At 57.5% G+C, this 26,523-nt stretch overlaps 1 protein-coding gene across 1 annotated transcript in view; it reads right to left on the bottom strand.

Annotated features, from left to right (window-relative positions):
• The window catches only part of DOCK1 (dedicator of cytokinesis 1), a 491,536-nt gene extending 478,019 nt beyond the window's left edge, over positions 1 to 13,517 (bottom strand). The window contains exon 1 of the mRNA XM_062215058.1: positions 13,357 to 13,517. Coding sequence (XP_062071042.1) covers positions 13,357 to 13,402 — 46 coding nt within the window. The 5' untranslated portion in view covers positions 13,403 to 13,517. The remainder of the gene's footprint in view (positions 1 to 13,356) is intronic.
• Between the last annotated feature and the right edge of the window lie 13,006 nt (positions 13,518 to 26,523).

Here is a 26,523-nt window from a genome sequence, read left to right on the forward strand (position 1 = left end):
GCTGCAGAGAGCAACATGGGCAAGGGTCCCTCGTCCTGCCAGGTGGGTCAAGGAAGGGTTGTTTGCAAGTTGAGCTGAGCCGGAAAAGCCAGACAGGCGGGCAGTAACAAGAGCGTTTCCAGGCAGCTAAGAGCACACACAGATACTGCGTATAGAACACACAGGGTGGGCCCCTGCAGAGCCTGGGTATAGAAAACCACAGGATGGGACCAGCACTGTGGCATAGCTGGTAAAGCCACTATCTGCAGTGCCGGCATCCCATATGGGTGTCAGTTCAAGTCCCGGCTGCTCCTCTTCCGATCCAGCTCTCTGCTATGGCCTGGGAAAGCAGCAGAAGATGACCCAAGTGCTTAGGCCCCTGTACCCTCATGGGAGACCCAGTCGAAGCTCCTGGCTCCTAGCTTCTGCTTGGCCCAGCCCTGGCCATTGCAACCATCTGAGGAGTAAACCAACAGATGAAAGATCTCTCTCTCTCTCTCTCTCTCTCTCCTTCCCTCGCTAAACTCTGCTAAACTCTGTCTTTCAAATAAATAAAAATAAATCTTAAGAAAACAAAACAAAACCACAGGACATCAGCCAGGTTTTCGGACCAAGCCTTCGCTCTCTGATGCCTAGGACTCGGACGTGGTCTCCATGCCTACGCCCCTCTCCCCCGGGCCTCACCAGGTGGGTCCTCAATGCAGCAGCCCCCAGGAACAACGTGAAGCCACATGGCCGCCTGGCCATGCTGCCTGGAGGACCCCGGATGCAGCCCTGCCTTTGAAAAATGGGCAGTGGAACACACACGACATGAGAAGGACTTGAAGATCAATCTTGTGAAGTGAAGGGAAGCACAGCCATTTGGAAGAAAAACAATCACATTTGCCTCCTGCTAAATCATTATTTGCCCCTGGTCAAGTCAAGTGTGTTAAAGGAAGTAAGTTATTATTTTAGAAAATAAAAAACGAGGTTTCATAACTGCCGTTATTCTAGCAAACCAAACTCCAAGAGCAACGGCTGCAGCTCCGCTCCTGTATTTACGAAGGCCTAGGAACGCCGCGACGGCTCACGGCCCCCAGCCATCGGGGCTCACTCCCAGGACCAGGCTTGGGCCGAACGCGCACTCACCGCATTCTCATCACCCAGCTGCTGACGACCTGTATTTAGCCACAGCCGCCCCGGCCCAGCCTCCCGTCGCCCCCTAGGTCACCCGGGCCCAGGGACAGAGGCTCCTCGCTGCCCTCCCCAAACAGCCCCGCACTGCGGTGGCTTCACTGATCTTGCACCTTGTGATGGCACAAAAGCCACCCATGCTCCACGGCTAAAATCCTGAACCTGGGGACTTCCCAGCCAGCCAACCACGGACACCCCACAGTGCACTGTGCCGCTACGCGGGTGCATCAGAGGTTAGGCGGATTAAGCGAGTTTCCTGCGTGTGTGTGCGTGTGTGCGCGCACGCGGTGTTTTCTTCTTTTATTTGAAAGGCAGATAAAGAGAGAGATTTGCCCTCTGCTGGTTCACTCTCCGGGTGCCCACAACAGCCACGACTGGGCCAGACAGACCCAGGAACAGGGACTGGGTCTCCACATGGGTGGCAGAGACCCAGGTTCTTGAGCCATCACCGGCTGCCTCCACGAGCGCACGTTAGCAGGAAGCTGGACCAGAAGCGGAGCAGCCCGGACTCAAATCAGGCGCTCTGGCATGGGACGTGGGTGTCCCAAGTGGTGTGCTAACCACTGTGCCAGAGACCCGTCCCTAGATGCCTTCTCCACAGTTGATATTTTCAGCTCGCCACGGTTGATGGAGACGGGGCCCCACAGTAATTCGAGGAGTGTTTGTGTGCAGCGGCTGCTTTGATGCTAACAGCACAACCACAGTAAGAAGAGCAAGCAGTGACTGGCTGTTCTGGCCACCTTGCCCCCACCCACCCACCCAGGAGCCAACATCCTGGGTGTCCCAACCGGAGAGGAGCTCCTGCCACCGACACCTGACAGGAGACGCTGGCAAGCACGCAGCAAGGCAGCTGACAGCTCCCCAGGCCTCAGAGCCCCAGGGCACAGCACATCAGGAACCCCCAGCCTGCTGTTTTACCCTTGGGCAACTCCCAGCGAGCCCAGGCAGTGAGCCGGACAGCTGGCTCCCCACCCCCACGCCAGTGCTGCAGCGTGGCAGTCACGGGGAGCCCCACTGGAAGTCCCTTCTCCATGCTGGTGCCCCCTGTTCACTCCGCAGAGCTGGCAGAGCTGAGTCTCCCTCCTCCAGACCCAAAGCTGCCTGACAAACCGGCCGCGGCCACAGAGTGCCATCAGCCCAGGATCCGCGTGGGGTGACCCTGGCTGAGGACACGAAGGGAAGGGCCCAGCAGGGTGAGACTGGGGAGGCCTGCTGCCTGCTGGGCCCTCCCTCCCTCAGATCTCCCTCAGATCTCCCTCCTCCTCTGCCTCAGGACACCCAGGCCTGACACTCCCCTGTCCCCAGAGCCAGGGGTCCAAGCAATGGGAAACAGGCTCACGCAGAGCGGGCGTGGGGCCTGCAGTGCAGGGAAGGTGGCTGCGGCAGGAGAGCAGCACACTACAGAGCTGACCCCAGGCCCGGCCGGCGCGGACCAGGCCGGAGCGCACCAGGGAAAGAAGCCGCGAAGGTCACGCAGGGCGTCTGAAAGGGTTTCCAGGCTGCAGGCAGCCGCCCAGGGTCTGAGAACACCTGAGCAGGGAACCTGAGAGCCCTTGAGAAGGCACGGACTGAACGTGCTGGGTGGGTGAGGAAACAGAAAAACAGATCCAAACACATCCTCACCCGCAGCCCTCAATCCTCCAGGGCTCCAGCCCTGCAGCCGGCTGGGAGAGGGTGATCACAGGTCACTTCCCCCCTGGCCACATACCGGGGCTGCCCAGGCCATGCCCTGGAGCCACGCGCACAGCTGTCGGCTGTGTCTGCGCTGTGACAACTGGGGACTTGGGGTTCCACAGAAAAAAAGCCCCCCCCCCAGGGCAACTGGGACCACCAAAGTGGAAGAGCAAGATGGCAGCAAACAGGAAGAGAAGAAGGAGGGAGAGGGGAGGAGTTACTGGACAGCTCGGCTTGCTTTCCCTGTGGCTGAAGACAGAGCTGCTGTGAGTGAGGCTGGGAGAGGTGGCCTCCTACCCCACTCATCTCTGCACACAGTGCAGGCGCCCAGGGCCACTGCACACATACTGTGCCCACCTGCTCATAACTCACCTGCTCACTGTGCTCATCGGCTCACAGTTCATCAACTCCCAGACAACCAAACTGTAAAACCACAGGCAAAGAGGGCCGGTGCTGTGGCATAGAAGGTTAAGCCTCTGCCTGCAGTGCTGGCATCCCATACGGGCGTCAGTTCAAGTCCCAGCTGCTCCACTTCTAATCCGGCTTCCCCCTAATGCATCTGGGAAAGCAGCAGAAGATGGCCCAAGTGCTTGGGCCCCTGCACCCAGGTGGGAGACCCGGAGAAGCTCCTGGCTCCTGACTGGTGCAGTTGCAGATATCTGGGGAGTGAACCGGCAGATGGATTCTTACTCTCATTCTCATCCTCTCTCTCCCCTTCTCACTGTATCTCTGTCTTTCAAATAAATAAATCTTTAAAAATAAAACAGCTGCAGGGAACGTAAGGCCCGTGATGGCACAGGGCCTTTTCTATGCTAAACCAGTCACCTGGGGATTTTCTCACCAAGTTAACACTGGCAAACAGAGTTAGCGCACAGCTTACTGCCGAGTAGTGCCTTCTCCCTCTGAACACTCTGGTGGGCCCGGCTGAGAGGTGGACGTGAACGCCTCCCTTAGCTGAGGGCTGGAGGCTCCGGGAGGCTGGGCAGGGCCGCACAGGCCTGGACTACAGCAAGGAGACTCCCAGCCCAGTGCCTGAGCCCACTAGCGCCCCCTCCTGATGTCACACTACCGTACCCACACTGACTTAGCATTACAGACCTATTGTAATGACCAGTGCTATAAAAATTCCAGAGACAAAGACACAGTTCTCAGGGGCGGGCTGGGGAGGCCAGACACAGGAACAGGCCTGGTGAGTGCCTGGTTTCAGACGGTCACAGCAGGAACTGACCTGCTACTAAGGGCCTTCCTCCCAGGTCAGCACACCTGCAGGCCACCTTGCACTCCCTGGGCCCTGACAAAGCACACAGCAGGGAAACTGGAGGTGCCTGTCCCCATTTCCATCTCTCCCTGCCTTCCAGGGGACACAAACTCAGGTGACTTTCAAGGACTGGAAGGTGTGCGGATGTACAACCTCCACGCTCCACCAGTAATGCAGAAGGCGGTGCTGTTCCGTGGGAAATAAGCAAACAGGGACCGCGGTGGAGACACACGGTGGCAGGACGTGTGGCAGGTGGCAGGACACGTGTGTCCCCCAGGACACTCTGCCCCAGGCCTCCCCTGAGCCCCAGCTGCTGGGGGTCTGTCCAGTGATCACAGCCAGAGCAGACCACAGTCAAGGATGACGGGTGGCAGCACCTAGGCCGGGAAGGAAACCTCCCCACGCTGCTCATCATCTCCACCCCACAAGCGGCCCCTAGCCGGAGAAAAACAAACTCCCTATGAAACCAGCAAGGCAGCTGGCCAGCCCTGATGCAGAAAGGAAAGGGTGCCAGACAAGCGTGTAACTTACCTGCTCCAGTTCAACCCTGGCCCCAGAATGGTCACAAAGTTTGCATCAGTGGACTGGGGAAACACAGCAGCTAACCCCAACTCCAAACAGCACCTGCAGCAAAGACTCAGTAACACTGGGAAAATCTGCATGTTTATTTGAGAAGCAGACACAGAAAGACAGAGAGAGAATGAAGCCGGGAGCCCAGAAACCAACCCCGGTTTCCTGCATGAGTGGCAGAGACCCAGGTACCTGGGCCATCACTGCTGCCTCCCAGGAACTGCGCCTGCACAAGCAGGTGACGGCGATGGCAAGTGCTGTGCCAACACCACACACACCTACACGGTGCTCCTGTGACGGTCCCAGGCCACCGACAGCTGTGCCTGGTGTGACTGCGAGACAGGACTCAGCCTCACGGACAACAGTAAGAACGGCACGCCCAGGCCAGTGCTGTGGCATAGTGCATTAAGATGCTGCCTGCGATGCTGGCATCCCACATGGACGCTGGTTCAAGTCCCGGATGCTCCAGTTCTGATCCAGCTCCCTGCTAATGTGTCTGGGAAAGCAGCAGAAGATGGCCCAAGTGTTGGGGCCTCTGTACCCACATGGGAGACCTGGTTGAAGCTTCCAACTCCTGCCTTCAGTATGGCCCATCCCCTGCCACTGTGGTCATGTGGAGAGTGAACCAGTGGGTGGAAGATCTCTCCCTTTCTCTCTGTAACTCTGACTTTCAAATAAGTAAATGCAATAAGTCTTTAAGAAGAAGAACACATACTCACCCCAACTCATCCCCCCACTGCACAGCTGGCAGACCACACGCAATACAAGCACCACTGTGGAATTCAGATTCCAGAACCTGAGTGACCTGGCCAGCCTTTTCACGCTACGGGAACACAAATGGTAAGAAACGGGAAATACAGTACGATCTCAACATCCAAGGCAGCTGAAGCCTGGGGGTGGGGTGAGGGGGCCAGACCGTCCCATCGAGGGTGGTCCCCATGTGTCAGTGGCCACACACAGAGCTGCTCAGGCCACGGGTCAGTCTCACAGGACCTGGACATACTGTGCCGTCGCTAATTTGATTCCAAGGCATTGCCAGGTCTGAACACAGAAACAAATCGCAGTCCCTGAACTTCGGGAGGGGGGGGAGGGGAGAGGAGGGGAGGGGAGGGCAGGGGAGGTTCTGGCCATGCGCTCCCACCTCTCACTCCCAGGGCCAAGTTTATGTCATCAGAACCACACTGTTTCTGGTTGAGCTGTGTCCCCTCGGACGTTCAGTACCCCGGGATGTGACTGTATCTGGGGACAGGGTCCTCAAAGAGGTGATTTAACGAGGTCCACAGGGTGGGCCCCTTCCCGGACCACCGGCGTCCTTGGAAGAGGAGCATGGGCCACGGATGCGCAGGGAAGGAGACCAACGCCTGAAACAGACCCGGCCACACAGCCCTCCCAGAACGGCCAGCAAGGAGATTTCTGCAGCCTTGGTGACGGTGGCAACCACCCACGCTCCACCCACGGATTTCCAAGACCGCCCCAGAGGGCTGCCCTGCCCTGAGTAAGAGCAAACTCAGGGACAAGGCCTCGGGGCTCCCACAGCCCCGTTTCCATGCTACGTGAGGCACAGTGGCCCCCACAAACTTCCCATCAGCCCAAGCTCGCGGGCAGGACCATGCAGCATCCTGTGGAAAGCAGACTGCAGGCGGGAGGGGCGCATCCCAAGCACAGTGAAAAGTGGCCACGCTCCCTCACTGGGCACCCCCCCTCGTGGCTTCCCCAGGGAAGACCCTCACAAAGAAGGAGCCCAAGAAGTCAGAGACGTGAACAGCCCAGCTGGTGACGTGCTGGGATGCAAAGTGCCCGCTGGGTCTCACGAGGCTGCTATCCTGGTCCTGCGCTGGGCACAGCGTCCCAGCTCAGTGGCCCTGCTCCCCGCCCCCACGAGCACCGCCTGGGCCAGCCGCCTTCCCCTGCACTTGACACAGGCTCTAGCCTGCTGCCTCCTCTCCCACACTGAATCAAGACTCACTCAAGGAAGGGCTGCACTGGGGGACCGCACCTCCCACCACCAGGAGACCCCGCTGCACACCTGTCTCCCTGGCCGAGACAGACAACAGCAGGAGGACAAACAAGAGACGGGGACTTTAAATCACACCCCCCTGCTGGGGGAATGGCCGCTTCATGAGAAGCGACACATGCGGCCGCCACACCCCCAGGTGCTGGACCCAGAGAAGGAAGGCTCGCGCCCACACAGCCAGCCACCCACACATTCGCGGAGCTTTATTCAAAACAGCCTTGGACAGGTGAACAGTTACTCCCTCACACATCCACAGATCCGTGCCCAGAACAAACAGGACGGTCACAACCGCCTGGAAAAAGCTGCTCCCGAAAGGTTCCCTGCGTGGATGTGACAGTGAAGTGACAAAGTTACAGAAACGGGGAACAGACTAACGGTCCCCAGGACGGGAGGGGAGGGCATGGAAAGAGGTGGGCGTGGCTATAAATGGGAAGAGGCTGCATGGGAGGGCCTGGGTTCCAGTCTGGCTCCACTTCTGATTCCAACTTCCTGCTAACACGCGCTCTGGGAGGCAGCATCGACCTGCGATGGACCAGGATTGAGCTCCTGGCTCCTGGCTCCTGGCTCCTGGCTCCTAGCTCCTGGCTCTTGGCTCCAGCATGGCCCAGCCCCAGCTATTGTGGGCATTTGGAGAGTGAACCAATAGACGGGCGATCTCTTCTGCCTCTAAAATAAATAAATAAATAAATAAAACTTTTTTTGACAATTAAGGACAACACAGGGGTAGCACTGTGGTGACAGAAAGGAGGGTATCAGGACTGGCTCAATGCCAACATCCTGGATGTGATGTTAAACTTCAGTTTCGCAATACGTAAGTTTAAGAAAAACTGGCAACAGGCACACAGGATCTCACTGGATGACTGCTTCACCCCTGCAATTGGCTATAGTCATCCGAAAATATGAAGCTGAATGAAAGACAAAAGGGGGAGAAGGAGAAAGAGACAGAACCTACGTCTTATCCCTGTTTCTGCTGCCTGCATACAGAGGTGACAGGCAAACACAAAAAAGAACGATCCTCAGACTCTGACAATCTGATCAGATGTCTGATCGGCTCAGCGAACGCTGCCATCACAATAAATTTAAAATTTTTATGTTTCCAAAGTAAAACCAGGTTTCCAGAAACATAATATGCCCTAATTTGGTTTTTCTGCACGCTACAGTGAATGAAAATGTTCACATTACTACTTACTTATGGTCAAATCTAATTTTTCTTCCCCAAAGTAGCAGCTTGCTTGCTACTCTAGATGACACAGGAGATCTCTCTCCAACTCCCACGTTCCCAAGCGCAGCCGGCTGCTACACTACTCACACGATCATCGTCACTCACGAGCTAACAAGGCGCCCACGAGTCACGCTCCCCACGTGGAGCAGGAGCCCTCTCCCAAGGAGGGCAAGAGCACACCACGAAGGAACCAGCTCCTGAAGGCGCAGTCCCCGGCACCCATGACTGGTAAACAGACAGGAAGTCACCCCTCACCAGGTTTCCAAACTTCGTGCTTTATTAAAGAAGATTAGTAAAAGTGGCGCTTCCTCAAGTGCTTAGCTTAACCCCAAACACGGCACACAGGGCTCTGCTGACGTCACCCCCTGAACCCTCACAAGTCCGCACGCAGCAGGCTTGGCTCCACCTACAGATGAGAAGACTGAGGTGGGGAAGTACGGGTTCAAGGGGGACAATAAGAGCCAGGACTTGAATGAGCCTGCAGTGCCCGTGCCCCACCCTTTTTGCCAGCTCTCCGTGGACGAGGCCAGAGAGAAGAGCACGCACAGACTACCTCCAATCCACTTGACAGCAGAGCCCAAGGCAGTGGAAACCTCGCCCCCACCCCCAGCCTCTCTCCACACCATCTCTACTGCTTTTCTACTTATGCCCAAACTACCTCACCTCGGCAGCTTATCACCACCAAAGTCAGCACACCGGCTCTACGCGCCAGCTGCCTGGAGGTTCTGCGACGAACCCAACTCCGAGATTTCGGGTGGTGCAGAACACAGCTCTTCATGACCCCTGGATCCTTGCAGCCAGGCAGGGGCCACCCTCAGCTCCCTGAGGCCTTGCTCTGGTCCCTGCAGGTGAGCCCCCGTCTCAGAGCCAGCAGCTACACCTGGAGGCCTTCCTGGGGCTGCTTCCCTCTCCCAACCGCTTGTGCCACCAAGTGGCAGACCCAGGATCATGGCCCCTGGGGCACGGTTTAGAGCTCAATTATACCTGCATAGTCCCTCTGCCAGGGGATGCGCCATAATCCAAGGACCTGGGGATGACAGGGGCACCTGTGGGGCCGTTGTCACTGAGCAGTGGGCAGGTGGTCCTCATGTGTGCCTCCAGAACAGGCTACCCCTTGTCACCTATGGAAGGAACTGGGTGCACTAAGAATGTTGGGGACTTAAGACTCCGCCTGGCTGGAAGGTGACGGGAACACTCACGTGTCCAACCCAGGGTGACAGCCAAGTCAAGGCTCATGTCTGTGTTAACAAGCCTGGACCATGAACAGGAGCCACCAAACCCAGCCCTGGTGAGTGAAACACAAGGAACCCCCACTTCCTGCCTCTGTATCAGGAGCTGCAGATCAGCTGTTTACTCCTCTCCTCGTGTTTTTTGAAAATAAATAAATAACTGAAGTGTCTCATTTACAAACAATGCTTGTAGCAGATTCCAAGGACCTGCGAACAATGAGCTGTGATTCATGTTTCCAAATGAGATGGAGTTTTACCATTCTCCTTCCCTTGTGATTCACCATCCATGCGCCAGGCCTGGGGAGGGAAGCCCGGCCCGCCCACCCCAGCCCCTCCAGGGAAACACAGTCCTGTTGTTAGGCTCTCAAAAATCCGCTGAAGTTGGGGGGGTGGTTGCCAGTATTTTTCCCTGAGACAGAAACAACCAATTATCTAAGCTGAATACATCCACACCTCCCAGGGCTTACCTCCTTGCCACCCAGGCCTCTGCTAAGACCCTCACTCCCAGGCAGGCAGGCTGCCCAGCAGTGACCCCAACACACCTGATCCAGCTCCCCTTCTGCCCAAAGCCAGAGTTCCAGCCGCCCGCCTCCCTGACGGGGGCACCAGTTATGGAGAGCGAGGGCGTTTGGTGCCGACTGGGGCTGCGCTGCCACGTCCCCTGGCTCAGCTTCCACCGGGGGAAGGGAAAGGCAACAAGACCCACAGCCACCTCTACCGGATGGTGACACACGTCTGTCGTGCAACTTCACGGCAAACCCACCCCGCATCCTCTTCTCCTTTGGAAACTTTCTTTAAACCGAGGTGTCAGCGAGAGGCGAGACCGCAGAAGTCACTCGTGGCAAAGCTTTGGGAAGGTGTGCGGCTGATGCTCCGTCCGCCGTCTGCTCTCTAAATGGCCAGGGCACCCTGGGCAGCGCTCTCCTCCACTCCGCACCACTGCAAGGGCCTCAGGAGGCTACTGAGGTCTCTCTCAAAATGTGGTGCTAAAGAAACCCCCAGCCCCCTACTGTGAGCACAGATGTGGGGGGAGCAGCAGGAGGGGGAGCCTGCAGCAGCTGGCCTGCAAATCCAGGACGGGACCCTCGCTAGTGGCAAGCGGTGAGCACTTTATCATCCCCAGGTGATACACAGGACGCAGATCCCAGAGCAGACACAGGTCCCCAGTGCACAGGACACGGATCCCAGAGCAGACACAGGTCCCCAGTGCACAGGACACGGATCCCAGAGCAGACACAGGTCCCCAGTGCACAGGACACGGATCTCAGAGCACAGACACAGGTCCCCAGTGCACAGGACACGGATCCCAGAGCAGACACAGGTCCCCAGTGCACAGCACGCAGATCTCAGAGCAGACACAGGTCCCCAGTGCACAGGACACGGATCCCAGAGCAGACACAGGTCCCCAGTGCACAGGGCACGGATCCCAGAGCACAGACACAGGTCCCCAGTGCACAGGACACGGATCCCAGAGCAGACACAGGTCCCCAGTGCACAGGACACGGATCTCAGAGCACAGACACAGGTCCCCAGTGCACAGGACACGGATCCCAGAGCAGACACAGGTCCCCAGTGCACAGCACGCAGATCTCAGAGCAGACACAGGTCCCCAGGTGATACACAGGACACGGATCCCAGAGCAGACACAGGTCCCCAGTGCACAGGGCACGGATCCCAGAGCACAGACACAGGTCCCCAGTGCACAGGACACGGATCCCAGAGCAGACACAGGTCCCCAGTGCACAGGACACGGATCCCAGAGCAGACACAGGTCCCCAGGTGATACACAGGACACGGATCCCAGAGCAGACACAGGTCCCCAGTGCACAGCACGCAGATCCCAGAGCAGACACAGGTCCCCAGTGCACAGGACACGGATCCCAGAGCAGACACAGGTCCCCCGTGCACAGGACACAGATCCCAGAGCAGACACAGGTCCCCAGTGCACAGGACACAGATCCCAGAGCAGACACAGGTCCCCAGGTGATACACAGGACACGGATCCCAGAGCAGACACAGGTCCCCAGTGCACAGGACACGGATCCCAGAGCACAGACACAGGTCCCCAGTGCACAGGACGCAGATCCCAGAGCAGACACAGGTCCCCAGTGCACAGGACACGGATCCCAGAGCAGACACAGGTCCCCAGGTGATACACAGGACGTAGATCCCAGAGCAGACACAGGTCCCCAGTGCACAGGACACGGATCTCAGAGCACAGACACAGGTCCCCAGTGCACAGGACACGGATCCCAGAGCAGACACAGGTCCCCAGTGCACAGCACGCAGATCTCAGAGCAGACACAGGTCCCCAGGTGATACACAGGACACGGATCCCAGAGCAGACACAGGTCCCCAGTGCACAGGGCACGGATCCCAGAGCACAGACACAGGTCCCCAGGTGATACACAGGACACGGATCCCAGAGCAGACACAGGTCCCCAGTGCACAGCACGCAGATCCCAGAGCAGACACAGGTCCCCAGTGCACAGGACACGGATCCCAGAGCAGACACAGGTCCCCAGTGCACAGCACGCAGATCTCAGAGCAGACACAGGTCCCCAGGTGATACACAGGACACGGATCCCAGAGCAGACACAGGTCCCCAGTGCACAGGGCACGGATCCCAGAGCACAGACACAGGTCCCCAGTGCACAGGACACGGATCCCAGAGCAGACACAGGTCCCCAGTGCACAGGGCACGGATCCCAGAGCACAGACACAGGTCCCCAGGTGATACACAAGACACGGATCCCAGAGCAGACACAGGTCCCCAGTGCACAGGACACGGATCCCAGAGCAGACACAGGTCCCCAGGTGATACACAGGACACGGATCCCAGAGCAGACACAGGTCCCCAGTGCACAGCACGCAGATCCCAGAGCAGACACAGGTCCCCAGTGCACAGGACACGGATCCCAGAGCAGACACAGGTCCCCCGTGCACAGGACACAGATCCCAGAGCAGACACAGGTCCCCCGTGCACAGGAGGCAGGGGAGCTCTGCTGAGCCTCTCTGGAGCTGCTGGCTGCTTCCTCCCCTGGCCTCCCATCTCCCCTGCCTGCTATAGCTCCTGCTTTCTCTACCTGTTCCCTGCTCTCAGTCCTCAGCTCTCTCCTCTCCCCTCTCCCCCAGGAAGCTCTTCTGAGCAGGGCCCGGAGAGACCACCCCCAGGCCTGCTAGTCGGAATCTGCAGACTGCTGGCCGGCTCCTCTCTGCCGGCGACTGCCATGCTTCAGCCTCAGTGTCCCGGCCTGCCACGTGCAGCCAGCTCGGCCACAGCAGTCCTGAAAGCAGCGCCCAGCAGAGTGTGGGCTCCAGTCAGGCCCCTATGGTTGCCCACACCTGACCTGGCGGGGACCCGAGAGCAGAGCGCCCTTAGCAGAGGGGCCGCCCGAGAAGCTACAGGGGCCAGGGTATATCCAGTGCAGGAGGGGAGGCTGGGGAGACACTCCTGGCGCGGGCAGGGCCGAGCACGCGGGGTGCCCTGGGCGCCCGGCTGCTGACCCTGGCCTGGAGAGGCAGGCGGGGCAGGAGGGCAGGGAAGCAGTAACCAAGCGGGAAAATCGGATCCGGGCCCGGCGCTGCGCCCAGGTGGGCGGGTGGCGAGGAGGAGGCGCCCCCCAGGCCTGGGCCGGCGGCCGGGCAGCCGGGCGCGGGGTCTGTCTCACACACAGCAAAGCCTGGCTCTCCGGAATGTGTACTGGGGTCTGCACGTCAACTCGCAACCCGACCTCCCCTCCCCCCCGCCCGCAGGAGACGACAAAGAGCTGAGCAGAACCAGGTCCCCGCCCTCCGAACCGGGCGCCCGGCAGCTCCTCCCCGAGGGTCCCACGCTGGGCACGGCAGGGCCGCCCGGGGCAGGGGCCGGGGCCACCCTGGCGGGCGCGGGAACACACAATTCTCGATGCTGACCACTGGCCAGCCACACAAGTTCCCCCCAGGAAGCCCACGGCGCTGCGTAACAATGACCCCCGGGCTCCGCGCGCCGCGGGCAGAGCGGGGAAGCCCGGGAGGCGGGGAGCGCCGCCCCCGCGGTGCCCGCCCGGCGGCTGTCGGAGGGGACCCCGCGGGAGCGGCCCCTCGCCCTTCCCCGCGCGGCCGGTGCGGGGCGCGGAGCGGGGGCGCCTCTTCCCGCCGGCGCCCCGCATCCCAGCCGCCGGGTGGCCGGCAACAGGCTGGGGCGCCGGCCGCGGAAGTTGGGGCGAGAGGCGGGCGGGCCGGGCGCGCTGCTCACCCACGCCGTACTTCTCCTCCCTCTTGGTGGGGACCCAGCGCGTCATGGCGCCGCCGCGAGAGCCGCCGGTCGGGCAGGAAACTCCGCGCCTAGGCCGCCATTTTCCATTCCTTCCGAGCCGCGACAGGATGGGGAGGAAAAAGTTTGCGGCGGAGGCGGCGTCATGTGGGACGGGGCGGGCGGGGCGTCGCGGGCCGGATGGGAAAGGCCGGGAGCGCCGGCGAGAGGCGGGACGGCCGCGGGCTGTGCGCCCGCCCCGCGCCCCGGCCCGGCCCGGCCCGCAGACGGGGAGCGCGCGCGGGGCGCCCGGGGCCGGCGGCGCCTGCGGGGAGAGCGCGGGCGGGCCCGTCCAGCGCGCGCGGGTCACTTCCCCGCCGCCGCCACTCTGTCCGGGAGCGGCCAGCAGGGCGGGCAGAGGCGGCGGGCGCCGTGCCCTCCGCACCGGGACGCGCGCGCTGGGGCCGTGGGGGCCTGGCCCAGGAGCGCTGTCCCGAAGGTGACCCGCGGCCCCCCGTGGGGAATGAGTGCGGAGACCTAGGGCGGCCAGGAGGCAGAGGCGGGCGGAACCCTGCGCGGGCCCGGAGCCCCCCACCCACTGCGCTCGCGAGGGCGCCCGCCCCGCTCCGTGGCGCGCGGGGTGTGAGGACGAGGGGCGGGCCTGGCGGGCCGGAGAAGCCCGCGCCACGCAGGTGTGCGCAGGTGCGCGCCACCTCCGGGGCCTCGGCTCCACCCTGCGGGAGAGCTGCTCCGGGACTCCGGCATTTGCCGTGGCTCCGGAGGTGCAGGCTCCGGATTTCGGCCAGGAAGCGGCTACGACGGCGCTCGCACCTGTTGGTTTTTTCCCGTGATTTCAGAAAGGACTAAGCGGGGAAACCCGGACGAGGAGGACGGAGCCGCGGGACGAAGGCGAACGGGGAAATGGAGTGAGTTGGGTTTCATGGCGTTTGTACCCCGTCCCCTCCTCCCCCAGCTCGCACTCCAAGGAGCAGCCAGGACCGCCCTGGGCCGGGAGCCTTCGAGGGTCGGAGGAACGAGTTAGGGGATGCAAGGCTCTGCGCAGAGGCCGGGCTTCCCCAGCTCCCACCCAGAAGAAGCACCCTGGGCGACCGGGGGACTTGCGACTCTTGTGGGTGACAGAAGTGGCAGGCTCCTTGCTGCTAGGGAACTTGGGCCCCACAGAGAGAAGCCACGGGGCTCCCGTCCCACCCAGCCGCGGGCAAGCCTCCTGCGGGGATCAGACCCCACAGGGACTCCGGTGGTGTGACCATGACCCCTTGGAAGGAGAAGTGGGGTGCTCCGAGCAGAATGACAGGGTGGCCTGACCGCCCCTACCTAGGTCAGGACGGGCTTCCCCGGGGAAACCAGCGAGGCCAGCACAGACCAGGGAGGTGACGTGGAGGAGGCCCTGGGGTGCGCCAGGACTGAATGGCTGACACAGGGCTCAACAGCAAAGTCACTGGTGAGGCCGCGGAGGTCGAAGCGCCTTGGAGATCCGCAAGGAGAAACGGTGTTGGTGACATTTTGCCCACTTTGTGGGCAGCCAGGTGGAGACTTCACACATAAAAGTGCTTGAACAGGGTCGCTGCGGCTGTGTGGCGAGTCACCGTTTCTGTTCTGTTCGTGTGGTTGCGTGGTGGGAGATGGTGTGCGTGGTGAAAGACCTCGAGAGTCACCCAGGCGGCACCAGCTGTGTGCCTGCTCCCCGTCTGCACTTCACCCTTAGGTTCTGATGTTGCCACGCAAGAACCAGGGTGACACGGCCAGCCCTAGGTAACCGCACGTTCCACATCTGTGCATTCAAGCAACCGTGGATTTAAAAATTGGAGTGGGTGGGGAGGATTGCCTCTGTGGATTTTCTGTCATTATTCCCTGCACAATACAGTGTAGCAACTATCTATAAAATGTTTACATTGTATTAGCTGTCATAAGTAATCCAGAGATTAATTGGAGTATATGCAATGAAATGTGTAGGTTCTGTGCAAACACTGTCACTTTCCTGTGACAGCAGCTCATTGAGAAATGAGCTAAGCATTTCCATGAGAGACCTGAGCATCTGCAGAGTTTGGAGTCCTCCAGGGGTCCTGGACCCAATTCCCCAAAGGGCAACTGTGATTCCAGACTCGGGTTATTCTGAGGATCACTGGGGCCGCCTGCTCAAGCCAAGGCTGTTTGTCTGATAACCCCCATGGTTCTCTTTTCCTGGAACATTTGCCGCTGGTCAAAGTGACCACTGCGTGCAAAAGTGTGGGGCAGGATTTGCATACCTTCATAAGATTGTCATAAATAATTTTGTAGCTCAGAATGCTAAAGCTTCAGATAGACCACAGGCCAATTTTTTTTAGATTGATTTATTTCTCTGAAAGAATTACAGAGAGAGAAGAGGAGAGACCGGGGGGGGGGGGGGATCTTTCAAGATCTTTCAAGAGCCAGGAGCTTCTTCCAGGTCTCTCACGTGAGTGGCAGGGGCTCAACCACCCAGGCCACCTTTTGCTGCTTTTCCCAGGCCATTAGCAGGGAGCTGGAATGGAAGTGAAGCAGCTGGGACACAAACTGGCATCCATGTGGGATGCTGGTGCTGCGGGCTGCAGATTCACCAACTATGCCCCAACGCTGGCCCCAGAGCCACAGGTTTGACATGGTGGTGTTGGTCCCATTACTGCCTTGTGTGCCCATGCTTGGCTGTGAGGCTCCGAGAAGCTTCCTCGGGGTCCCCTCTGGGCTCCCGCAGGCGTCATCCCACTGTCCTAAACTGAGTCCGCACTCTGGCTTGTCGCCCTGTGGTTGCCTGAGCTCGGGACTGGCTCCACCTTCAATTCCAGGAACACTGAGGGCTGTGGCCAGTTGGCCTAAGTGACCCTGGCTGGGCCACAGGTCTCAGCCATAGCTGCTAGGTGTCTTTCAGGGTTGGGACTGTGCCATACTCGTGGGTGTGCCCCCCCAAGAACACTGGGACACCCGGGGCGTCAGTGGGAGTTCGGATGAGAGCCCCCTCCCAAGATGTGGCAGAATCTTGGAATAGGGACCTGAAAAGCATAATCAAAATTGCCATTTCAGGCCGGCGCCGTGGCTTAACAGGCTAATCCTCCGCCTTGCGGCACCGGCACACCGGGTTCTAGTCCCGGTTGGGGCGCCGGATTCTATCCCGGTTGCCCCTCTTCCAGGCCAGCTCTCTGCTATGGCCCGGGAAGGCAGTGGAGGATGGCCCAAGTGCTTGGGCCCTGCATCCGCATGGGAGACCAGGAGAAGCACCTGGCTCCTGGCTTCGGATCAGCACGATGCGCCGGCCTCGGCGGCCATTGGAGGGTGAACCAACGGCAAAAAGGAAGACCTTTCTCTCTGTCTCTCTCTCTCTCACTGTCCACTCTGCCTGTCCAAAAAAAAAAAAAAAAATGCCATTTCAATCTTAAATTTGTTCATTCTTGCTTCATGGGAAAACAATTTCTCATGTGCAGTGCACACTCAGAATGTAAATTCAGCAAAGTCTTGCCTGGTAGGGATACCAGACAGCAGTGAGTGCGTCAGTGGGGACATTTCCTGGGGGCAGATGAGAAAGGGACAGGGAGGTGTAGACTCCACACACACAAAGGGCTTGCCAGGGTCGCTGCAGCTGTTTGGCGAGGCACCTGGTCACTGCCCCAACCCACTGGCCAACCTTGGCATTGTATCAGACGCAGGCGTGGGACCACAGTGCACCACAGCATCCCATAACACAAAGGTGCATAATCCTGCCTTAGACCTCACTTCCAGCTCGCAGGAAACAAGGAATGATTGAGAAATGAGCTGAAGGCACCAGAAGAAGTGCAGACAAAGCTGGAAATTGGACATCGTGTCAGAACCTGGCAGTCTCCAACAAGTCAATATGGTCAACCAAGGGGTGAGGAAGAACTTCTGTTCTGGATTTTAAAAGCCATAAGAGGGGCCAGCACTGTGGCAAGGCAGGTAAAGCCAATGCCTGCAGTGCCAGCATCCCGTACAGGCACCAGTTTGAGTCCTGGCTGCTCCACTTCCGATCCAGCTCTCTGCTATGGCCTGGGAAAGCAGAGAAACATGGCCCAAGTGGTTGAGCCCCTGCTGCTCACATGAGAGACCCAGAAGAAGCTCCTGGCTTCGGATTAGCCCAGCTCTGACCATTGCAGCCAACTGGGGAGTGAACCATTGGATGGAAGACCTTTCTCTCTCCCTCTCCCCTCTCTCTAACTCTGACTTTCAAATAAATAAATAAATCTTTAAAAAAAAAAAAAAAACCCTCAGTAGATGTTTGATGGATGAATGACAGGACCTGAAGGAAGTCCGTCCCCTTCTGGGTGCTTTAGGAGCTGGGTGTGTCACAGATTGTCCATGATACCAGCTCCCGCCCCCTCCCCTGGGGAGCAGCCCTTCCTGCTTATGGCTTATGCAGGGCTGGAGCTGAGTGGCAGTGGAGAGACCCGGCACCAACCCCAGTTCACCTTCCTCTTCAGCGCCGCCAGCTGCCTGCAGGTGGAAGTCAGGGAAAGGTCAGCCCCTCTCCCGGAAGAGAACAAGGGCCCCCAGCTCATTTGCAGATGGACCCCCTGTGTCTGCTGCTGGAACCCCACAGGCCCTGAAACAGGCTTGGCCGTGCTCAGCCAGCAGACTCAGCGGGCATTTCTGAGGAAGGCTGCGGCCAGAGGCAGGCTGGCAAGCACACACCGTGTCCCTGCTCGGCCATCATCCAAGGACTGGGACCATGGACAAGCTGCTCACTGGTCCAGGCCAGATGCACAGCCAGTTCCTATCTAAGGATCCCAGGGCGCCTGTGGCCAGGTTAAGGCAGTGACTGTGGGTGGTGCACCACGTGCCAGGCCCTGGGCAGGCCTGCGGACACGCCGATGGCCGAGAGGTGTCCTCACCCCCAGGAGCTCCCAGCCTGAGGGGATGACAGAGCAGGAGACAGCTACTGTGCCAAGTGTCCTTATGAAGTCAGCAGATACAGCTGGGGACGTCTGTGTGCGAAACAGCCGCTCTCCCACCACCCCAGGACTTCTGCCAGTACCTTAAGGAACATTACTTGCTTTGCATTTTTCATTCAACGAAACAAAAATGAAATGAAAAATATGAATTGCTTTTAAAAAGGAGAATCATGGGGCCGGTGTTGTGGCTGCGCAGGTAAAGCTGTCACCTCTGATGCCCATATGGGTACTTATTGGTATCCCTGCTGCTCCACTTCCCATCCGGTTCCCTGCTAATGTGCCTGGGAAAGCAGTGGAAGATGGCCAGGTGCTTGGACCCCTGCACCCATGCTGCAGACCCAGATGAAGCTCCTGGCTCCTGGCTTCAACTTGGCTGTGGCCATCTGGGGAGTAAACCAGCGGATGGAAGACCTCTCTCTTTCTCTGTAACTCTGACTTTCAAATAAATAGGTCATTTTTTAAATGGAGAAACAATATTACGAGCCACAAATGGAAGGCAACTAAAAATAAAGGCCTGGTTACTGTAAGAAAGGAGTGCTCGTTCTCGGGCGTGCCCGCCTCAAATGCTCTCTGTCCCACAGTTTGCACACTCTGTGCTCTGTAGGGCCCTTGCCCAAGACAGAGGGGCACAGGGTCTCCCTATGAGGTCAGAGGCCTCCCAGGCTCATGTCTGCACCAATTCTGATGCAAACACCGAATGTCTTTCGGGGCTGATGCAATGGTTTTGATGTTGTTATAAATTTCAATGTCAAGCCATTGTAGCTGTATAAAAATCACCATGCACATAAGATTCCTGTTCTGGGTGAATCCTGTTATAAAAGAGGGCTTCTGCTTTTGAAGTTTTTTTTCCCTCTTAATCCACAGAAAAGCATGATCTTAAGCAGCAGGTGCTCCTGGGTGTATTTTAGGCATTCTTGGTTTTCTCCTTTTCCTTTGGGGAGTAAAAATAGTACTGAGAAGTTCTGTGGGAACGTAGGAGCCCGAATGGTATCTCCTGAGGCAAAAACCTACAGCTCCAGGCTCTGCGCCACCTGAGGGCAAGAGTGAGGGCAGGGCCCTGCCGGGAAGGGGATCCCCTTCGTCCTGCTCTCCCTGCCACGTAGGGGGCCCGGCTGCAGCACGCAGCCCCACCCAGGCCTCCCCCACCCCCACAACTGGGCTGAGCACTTGCTGCCCTGGCCTGAGAGCTCCTGGAGCGGCTAGGCGGCTCCGGCCCCTCTGGCTCGTTCTCTGTCGGGGGTTCACAGGCAGGGGACGGAGGATGCTCCATGTCCACAGCCCAGCGGGCACAGGTGGGGGCCTAAGCTCATTGAGATGGATAGCAGCAGCCATCCCCAGTTGCCCCGGTACCTGCCTCTGGGGACACCTGCCATGGCTGAGCAGGAGCCCGGGTGCCACACTCCCACCCAGGCTGAGGCCAGTGGCTGACGGGCACAGTCACAGGGTACCCAGGGCTTGCGTGACTGAAGGCGGTCTTTGGTGACAATGCTGCTATAGCCAGCCCAGGGTTCCTCCCCTCCCTCCTCTTCCTTTCCCTAGGTGATGCTCTCCCTGCACCGCTGCACGCCAGTCCTGCAAGGAGGTGACTGGGGGTGGCGTTGGCAGAGTCAGGGGCAGAAGGGAGGGCCTCAGACCAAGAGAGGAGCTCCGCTCTGCAGACGGCCCTGTGTGTGTGTGTGTGGTGTGTACGTATGTGTGTGTGCAGGACATGTGTTGAAGAAATGTGGCTTAATCCTGTCCTGAGGGAATGGCTATGCAGGTGAATTTCTCTTTCCACAGCCTGGAAAAACCACCCGGAGCCTGCGAACCTGAGCGAGAATTCTGCACTCATCCTGCTCCCACATCCATGCACCTAGCGAGGTTTTCCTATTTTATAGAAAGAGTTATTGTATAAAGTATAGAACACGAGATGACTGAATCAGGCATTAGCTTTCAAAAAGGAGCTCGTCCTCTGGGGTGGACCTTTGCCTTTTGTTTTGGCTTTAAATCTTTGCATTGTAAAGTAAATCCCAAATACAGAAAACACCACAAATCAAACGGATGGCTCCCTGAGTTATTACAAGGCTAAGGCCATCAAGTTAGGAAGCAGACTCGGGCCGCCCAGACACGCCTTCCACGCATCCCGAATTCATTCCCACAGGCAACCAGTACCTTGATGTGTATGGGAACGACTCTCTTGTGCTTTTAAAGACACATTTTATGCCCCAAATGTGCATCCGTGTATACTCGCTGGTCTTGCATTTAAGAATCTTTAATGTATCTTTTAAGTCTGTGTGGCGATCGCCAGCTTCCTCCTCTTCTCATTTCCTCATACTTCTTTTAGGGAAGAGGCTACAGCTTGGTCGTGGTTTGAGCGCGTCCCACAGGTCCCACCCAGGAAGCTGGGTCTCCGTGGCAGCAGCGCTGTCCAGAGGCGCTGAGAGGTGGGCTGGGAGGAGGTCCACAGGGCACTCGGGACTCCCTCAGAAGGGGTTAGGGCGCACCTCCTGGGACAGCTGTGATGAAAGCCTGACTCAGCCCTGCTCCACCCTCCAGCCCTGTGACCTCTACCTGTTGCACCTGCTCCTACCGCTGTGATGCCATCTGCCGTGCGCCCCCTCTAGAGCTGAGCCGATGCCGGCGCCATGGCCTCGGGGCCCCCAGATCCATGTGTGAGATCCCAGTTACCCAACCTCAGGTGTTTGGTACAGTAACATAAAACAGACCAGCACAGGCCCCTGACCTGGACACTTCCTAACAGTGTGGGACTTGCTGGCTGACCACTCAGGGCACAGCTGGACATGCTCCCCTGTCGCTGGATTGCCCACAGATGGGCAGCTGGATCCACAGGCCCGGTCTCTTTGGCCAGGCTCCGCAAGGCAGAAAATACAGAGCTGTCCCCGTCGCTGTGCTGTCTTCTGCCGGACTGTCGGGGCTTGCCAAGTGCCACCTTTCTGGTTCTTCCACCTCCTCTTCACTGGTTAGCTGCACTGTTTTAAAAGAGGCACTTATTTTATCTACCATTGTTGCCCCCAGGGGGTGATGCATAGAGCGGTCAGGGGGGGGGGGGGGGGGGGAGGATCCCAAGTCTTCCTCCTTAGTTTCTAGTTTTCAGGATAATGATTCGCTGTCTGTCATCTCCACGCATGATTCTTATTTAAAAATCCTGAATGACCTAAGACAGTCATGGATTTCAACATAGGGGTGGGCACTGTCACTGCTGAAGCCCATCACCCCCGTCTTTGGTAGGGGCGGGCAGCTCCTGCGTTCTCTGGACACGAGCCTCGGTCATCTTGGACGGTGTCCTTGCTACCTGGGTTCAAAAGCAGTTCAGGTCATCTGTGCCAGACCCAGAATCGGTCATTTCTCAAAAGAAGCCGAGTTTCTTAGTGAGACATTGTGCTTCAAGCTGAAGACAGGAGCTCTGCTGAGGACACGCGGGGTCTGGGAGCCCTTAACTGTGGCTGGGCCTTGTCAGCCATCAGAGTGAGGGGAGATCTATCAGTGTGTGGGTGTGCACGTGTGTAAGACACATGTATTATGCACACATGTAATCAGAGCAAGGATGAATCTATGCATATATGTGTGTCATATGTCTGCACATGTGTGAGACACATGTATTATGCACACATGAGGACGAATCTGTGTGTGAGAGAAATACATGTAGTATACATGTCTAATCAGAGCAAGGATGAATCTATCCATATGTGTGTGCGCATGTCTGTGTGTGCACATGTATGACATGTATTATACACACATGTAACCAGAGCAAGGATGAGTCTATCCGTGCACGTGTGGATGCGTGGATGCACGTGTATATAGGGAACATACACAGATATTACGTGCACATACATAATCCGAGTGCAGTATAAGGGGAAGCTCCCCTGTGTTCTTCCTGGTCTTCCAACCCAAAACCGAGGCCACAAGGCTTGGACGTGACCCCTTCTCCGTGACCTCTGGGCCTCCCTGCTTGGGCTCTCAGGGACTCAGGGCGTGACGGAGTTATCTAGGCCAGAACTGCACATGTGCCCTCTCCCACAGTAAGCACACGGCAGGCTCTGAGTGACACGAGCGTGTTTGTGCTTCCGTGCCCATGGGCTCCTCCCTGCAGGGTGCATCCCGCTCCCACTCGCCCTCGCGGCTCCGTCTCTGTGCCCCTTTCACCCTGCTCTGTAGGCGATGGTACGTGGAACACATGTCTCCAAGCCTTGGGCAGCAGCCCTGCTCACCCTGGGGCCGAGGCTGTGCTGGGTTAGAGTTCCTGGGAGCAGCTCGCGGGAGCGCTGCTCTTCCACGTGCGGATCTTGTGTTCCTATCCTCGCCTGGACGCCTTCCCTTGCTCTCAGAACTCAGGCATCACACATTGCAGGCAGAGCTGAAGATGACCACACTTTCTTCCCCTTACCATTCCCGTGGTCGTTACTTTTCTAGATACCCAAGGTCTTGTGCTGATGCTCTTATGTTTTGCACTCAGTAATTTCACTCAATGACTTGGTCATTCCATGTGTGGCCTCAGATGGGTGCTGTGCTCTCCAATAGGTAGTTTTCCATCTTTTTTTTTAATCCAGGGTATTTTTCTTGAATTATGATTTTTAAAGATTTATTTATTTATTTGAAAGAGTTACAGAGAGAGAGAGAGAGAAAGGGGGGGGGGGTCTTCCATCCACTGGTTCACTCCCCAGTTGGCTGCAGTGGCCAGAGTTGTGCCATTCCAAAGCCAGGAGCAATGATCATCTTCCAAGTCTTCCACGTGGGTGCAGGGGCCCAGGGACTTGGGCCATCTTCCACTGCTTTCCCAGGCCATAGCAGAGAGCTGGATTGGAAGTGGAGCAGCTGGGACTCCAACCAGCACCCATATGGGATGCCAGCTCTGCAGGCGGCGGCTTTACCTGCTACGCCACAGCGCCAGCCCCTTCCTTAACTTCTACATCTTTCATGGGTTCTGTTTCCTCGTTGTGAAGTTTCCCTACATGTTATGTAACCCGTGTGCTGTATCGGGTTAGCTAGTTTTGAAACAGGTGATTAATTCTGATTCGCCCTGGGGTCACATCTTTCTGGCTTTGATTGTCTGTAGGGATGTTTGTTCTGCCCTTCACTCTCTTTCCTTTTAGACTTTTCTCATAAGATTTGACCTTGACACCTAGCTGCTGTTCTTTTTATTTATTTATTTTTCAATTGGAAAGGCAGAGAAAGAGAGAGAGGCTGAGCTCCCATTAACTCGTTCTCTGCCCTTACGGTCAGGGTACAGGACGGGGATGGGGAGCAGGAACCAAGTACTTGAGCCATCACGGCTGCCCCCAGAGTCTATACCAGCGGAGAGCTGGAGTCAGGCACCCGTGCTGGGATTCAAACCTGGCACTCCGGCGTGGGACACAGACATCCTGCCTGGGGTCTCGGCTGCTCGGCTGCTTGCCCACCTCTGCGGGTTGTCTTTAAGTGAACTGGTCAGGAAATCTTCCCTAATGCCACTTGTGTATTGTTAAAAACAACAACCGGACAGCTTCCTGGATCCATGCTCCACCCCAACGTGGTCGGGTCTTCTCTGTTACCCTGCCCCCACCAGGGTCCCCCTCTGGGGGTCCCTGTCCCAGGAGACAGCTCTGCAGGGGCAGTCCTGGGAGTTCACAGGGCTCACACCACTACAGCCCCCGACCCTCCTCCCGGGAGCGGCTCCTCCAGCTGCTGGTTTCAACTGCTGACCCCAGAATCCCCCAGGCCTTTGCTTTTTGACGGCTGGGTTAGAAGTGGTAGGAGACGGGACAACCTTCATCGTCCTTTGCTGTGCCAGTGGGTAGAGGGGCCAAGACCGCATTCTAGACGTTCAAGCCCAAGTCAAGGGTGTTTGGAGACTAAACTTTCCCTGAAAATTAATGGATTGTAACATGGATAAATAAATATTCTGGATAAATAGCTGGTTGACTGTCTCTGTAATTACATCGTGAATGGAAAGGAGTGATAAGTGTTTGTTTTAGTATCACAGCTTAATTTGGAACATTTTGACTTGATTGTAATTTAGTACATTAATATTTTTTAGCTTTCATTAATATTAATAATAAATATCTAAGTCTAAAATATCAATTGGGTAAAAACAAAATCTTAAATCTTGAGGAGGTCTGTTAACCTCTGTACTAAAATAGAAGTGAGTTGAAGGATATTTTAAATAATGCTCTCTCAGACTGATGCAAGTTTTAAAATTAATCTTAAAAACGAACTGAAATTTCACATTTGGTGACAGGTGGGGAAATCAAGTTATGAATCACCCATATTCCACAGTGAATGCCAGCGTTACGGGGAAAAATCACCTTTTCAGGGAGTGTTGTTGTTATTCTTGGGGTTGAGTATGTGAGACCACAATGTTGGTCCTGAACAGAAGTCATGCAAGAAGTCTTCCTCCTGGGGATCAAAGGCCCCGGGAGCAGACGGCCGTTCACAGGGCCACTCGGCCGATGGTTCCTGTGTGGCCCCAGCGCTCGCGTGGTGTGTGGGACACCCGCAGAGCCCTGACAGCGCCTCATCTCGGGCTCTGGCTCCTTCCCTCTGCCTGAGGTCTTTGTTGGGTAACTTGGAGCTTGCTGAGGTGCCCCTGCGCTCAGTGTGGAAGTGGGGTGGAGAGCAAATGCCTCCAGGGATAAACTGCACCCGGTGGGCAAGGGAATCCGAGCATAAGTGGTCCACTGGGCCTGACGCCCCGCGCCGGGGCCACGAGGGCAGTCCCTCGTGATTGAACCCTCAGGGGCTCTTCCGCGTCCTGGGGTCGCCTTCCGCCAAAGCTAACTTCACTCTAGGCTCGGGTGCAGGATTTCTGAGATCAGGATCTTGAGAGCACCCACACCGTAGCACCTACTGCTGCAGGCATGATTTTTTAGTCTTAAACCTAATCCATCACTTTTGTTTGAGGAAGAGAGGACGAGGCCCAGCTTCTGACGAGGAGGTCAAACCTCGCCCCTCGGTGGAGACGGGGCGTGGGCTGAGCGTCCCTGCCCCTGCCTGTGGCCTTTCCTTGTCTTGCTGCTCTCCCACCAGGCTCCCCTTGTGGATCTCCCTCCAGGGCGGGTGCACACATAGATGCCCAGACAGGAGCTCATCAGGCAACTCTGCAACTGCATTTCTTTCCCCTCCCCTCCCCTCCCCTCCCCTCCCCTCCCCTCCCCTCTCCTCCCCTCCCCTTCCCTCCCCTCCCTTCCCCTCCCCTCCCCTCCTCTCCTTTTTAAATACTGTTTTATTTGTTTGAAAGTCAGAGTTACAGAGAGAGAGGGAGAGACATAGAGATCTTCCATCTCCTGGTTCACTCCACAGCCCGGGCTGAGCAAGGTCAAAATCAAGGATTAGGACTTCTGTCAGGTCTCCTGCATGGGTGGCAGGTGCCTAAGCACTCAAGCCATCTTCTGTTGCTATTTCCAGGCCATTAGCCGGGAACTGGATTGGAAGTGGAGCAGCTGGAACAGGAAAAGGCACCCACGTGGGATGCCAGCGTTGCAGGCAGTGGCTATATCTGCTATGCCATAACTGTATTTTTTTTTTAAAAAAAATATTTAATTATTTATTTGAAAGGCAGATTTACAGGGAGGGAGAGGGGAGACAGACAGAGAGAGACAGAGAGAGAGAGAGAGAGAAATCTTCCATCCACTGGTTCACTCCCTAAATGGCCACAACCGTCGGGCTGAGCCAGACTGGAGCAAGGAGCCAGGAGCCAGGAGCTTCATCTGGGTCTCCCACACAGGTGCAGGGGCCCAAGCACTCAGGCCATCCTCTACTGCTTTCCCAGGCCATAGCAGAGAGCTGGATCGGAATTGGAGCAGTAACTGACAGGAGAAGCTCAGCTAGAAAAATCCGGAATGTGCCCCGCCCTGGGGCTCCCCTGGGACAGAGTGGCCCCCCGGTGCTAGAGAGTTGGCGCTCACGTCTCCTGCTGTGTCAGCAGCTCTGAGATGTCGGTATCTGTCACCTAACACAGCAGCAAACCAAGCGAGAGGGGTGGGGATTCTGCCTTTGTAATAACTGAAAAACAGGGCCTGTCAGTCGTTCATTCGTACAGGTGACGTTTGCTGAAGGACTGCAAGGGACCAGAAAGCACCTGTCTTTGCCCTCCGGGAGACCGCGGGCGGCTGGGGCGGGCAGACCAGACCAGGAGACAGTTATGGGAACGTGGAGCGTGCACAGGTGACGGACACCCAGGAGAGGCCTGGAGCGAGGTCGGAAGTCCCGGGGGCCTTGCAAGAGGTGGCGCAGCTCTGAGTGGAAGAGAGTAAGGTGGGGG

The sequence above is a fragment of the Lepus europaeus genome, chromosome 17 (genome assembly GCF_033115175.1).
Source record: "Lepus europaeus isolate LE1 chromosome 17, mLepTim1.pri, whole genome shotgun sequence".
Lineage (NCBI taxonomy): Eukaryota > Metazoa > Chordata > Mammalia > Lagomorpha > Leporidae > Lepus > Lepus europaeus.